The 1904-nt window shown below is 54.9% G+C and overlaps 1 protein-coding gene across 1 annotated transcript in view; it reads right to left on the minus strand.

Moving 5' to 3' along the window:
* Positions 1 to 118: 118 nt before the first annotated feature.
* The window catches only part of LOC114073155 (geranylgeranyl transferase type-2 subunit alpha-like), a gene marked incomplete at its 3' end in the record, with an annotated part of 7269 nt that continues 5483 nt past the window's right edge, over positions 119 to 1904 (minus strand). Inside the window, exons 7-9 of the mRNA XM_027910942.1 lie at positions 1676 to 1764; positions 1493 to 1581; positions 119 to 238 (exon numbers count right to left, since the gene is read on the minus strand). Coding sequence (XP_027766743.1) covers positions 119 to 238; positions 1493 to 1581; positions 1676 to 1764 — 298 coding nt within the window. The remainder of the gene's footprint in view (positions 239 to 1492; positions 1582 to 1675; positions 1765 to 1904) is intronic.

Genomic DNA, 1904 nt, shown 5'->3' on the forward strand with positions numbered 1-1904 from the left:
CCTTTAGCCCCTCCCCCTCCCTTTAACCCCTCCCCTGCCCTCAAACCCCTCCCCTTCCCATAAGCCCCGCCTCCTCCAGCAAGCCCCGCCCCTCCCTCTTTAGCCCCTCCCCTTTTACCTTATTTGGTAGGCGGAGCCAAAGCGGTCCAGGCCCCGCCCCCAATCCCAGCACCCCCAGCGCCGCCTCCAATCGCGAGGCCACGTCGGCCACGAAGCCCAATCGGAGCGGGTCGGCCTCCTGGAAGGGGCGGGGCTTGTTAGAGACCAGTATAGACCAGTACGGACCAGTAGAAACCAGTATAGACCAGGGCAAACCAGTACAAACCAGTATAGACCAGTATAGATGAGTATAAACCAATATGGACCAGTACAAACCAGTATAGAGCAGTATAGACAAGTACAAACCAGTACAGACCAGTAGAGACCAGTATAGACTAGTACAAACCAGTATAGACCAGTATAGACCAGCATGGACCAGTATAGACCAGTATAAACCAGTGCAGACCAGTATAGATCAGTATGGACCAGTACGGACCAGTACAAAACAGTACAATCCAGTATAAACCAGTATAGACCAGTATAAACCAGTATAGACCAGTATAAACCAGTTTAAATCAGTATAGACGAGTATAGACCAGTACAAACCAGTACAAACCAGTATAGACCAGTACAAACCAGTACAAACTAGTCTAGACCAGTATAGACCAGTATAGACCAGTATAGACCAGTATAGACCAGTATAAACCAGTATAAACCTGTAAGCATCAAAACCCCTCCCAGTACAAACCAGAATAAACCAGTAAGCTCCAGATCAACCCCAGTGGGTCCTGCACCCTTTCCCAATATAAACCAGTACAAACCAGTATAAACCAGTAAGCCCCAAAACCACACCCGGTGGGTCCCAAACTCTCTCCCAGTACAAACCAGTCCAAACCAGTCCAAACCAGTAAGCCCCAAACTCACCCCAAACCGCTCCCAGTGGGTCCCAACCCCCTCCCAGTATAAACCAGTAAGCCCCAAAGTCAATTCTATCGGGTCCCAAACCCTCTCCCAGTACAAACCAGTCCAAACCAGTATAAACCAGTAAGCCCCAAAACCGCTCCCAGTGTGTCCCAGACCCCTCCCAGTATAAACCAGTAAGCCCCAAAGTCAATTCCATTGGGACCCAAACCCTCTCCCAGTCCAAACCAGTCCAAACCAGTAAGCCCCAAACTCACCCCAAACCGCCCCCAGTGTGTCCCAAACTCCTCCCAGTATAAACCAGTAAGCCCCAAAGTCAATCCTATCGGGTCCCAAACCCCGCCCAGTCCAAACCAGACCAAACCAGTCCAAACCAGTAAGCCCCAAACTCACCCCAAACCGCTCCCAGTGGGTCCCAAACCCCTCCCAGTATAAACCAGTAAGCCCCAAAGTCAATTCTATCGGGTCCCAAACCCTCTCCCAGTACAAACCAGTATAAACCAGTCCAAACCAGTAAGCCCCGCCCCCTCACCTGGAGGCTCCGCAGGTGCCGCCGCACTTCCTGGGCGTGGCCCAGCGGGTCGAGCGCCGACAGCAGCAGGGTCAGGGTGAGGAGGCAGCCTGGCCACGCCCACAAGGGGGTGTGGTCAGGCCACGCCCCCCACTCCGGGTGAGGAGGGGGCGGGGCTTAAGGGGGAAGTGGGCGTGGCCTCACCGCGGCTGCGGGGCTCCAGCTCCAGCAGCTCCCGGCAGGTGGACACCTGCTCCTGCAGCACCTGCGGCGAGGCCACGCCCACCTCGGGCCTGCGAGGGGGCGGGGTTTGGTCAGGAAGGGGCGGGGTTTGGTCAGAAAGGGTGGGGTTAAATCAGAAAGGGGCGTGGTTTGGTCAGAAAGGGTGGGGTTAAATCAGAAAGGGGCATGGCTTGGTCAGAAAGGGTGGGGT

This window comes from Empidonax traillii, unplaced genomic scaffold (assembly GCF_003031625.1).
Source record: "Empidonax traillii isolate 1590-97213 ecotype Southwest subspecies unplaced genomic scaffold, ASM303162v1 scaffold5521:size12212, whole genome shotgun sequence".
Classification (NCBI taxonomy): domain Eukaryota; kingdom Metazoa; phylum Chordata; class Aves; order Passeriformes; family Tyrannidae; genus Empidonax; species Empidonax traillii.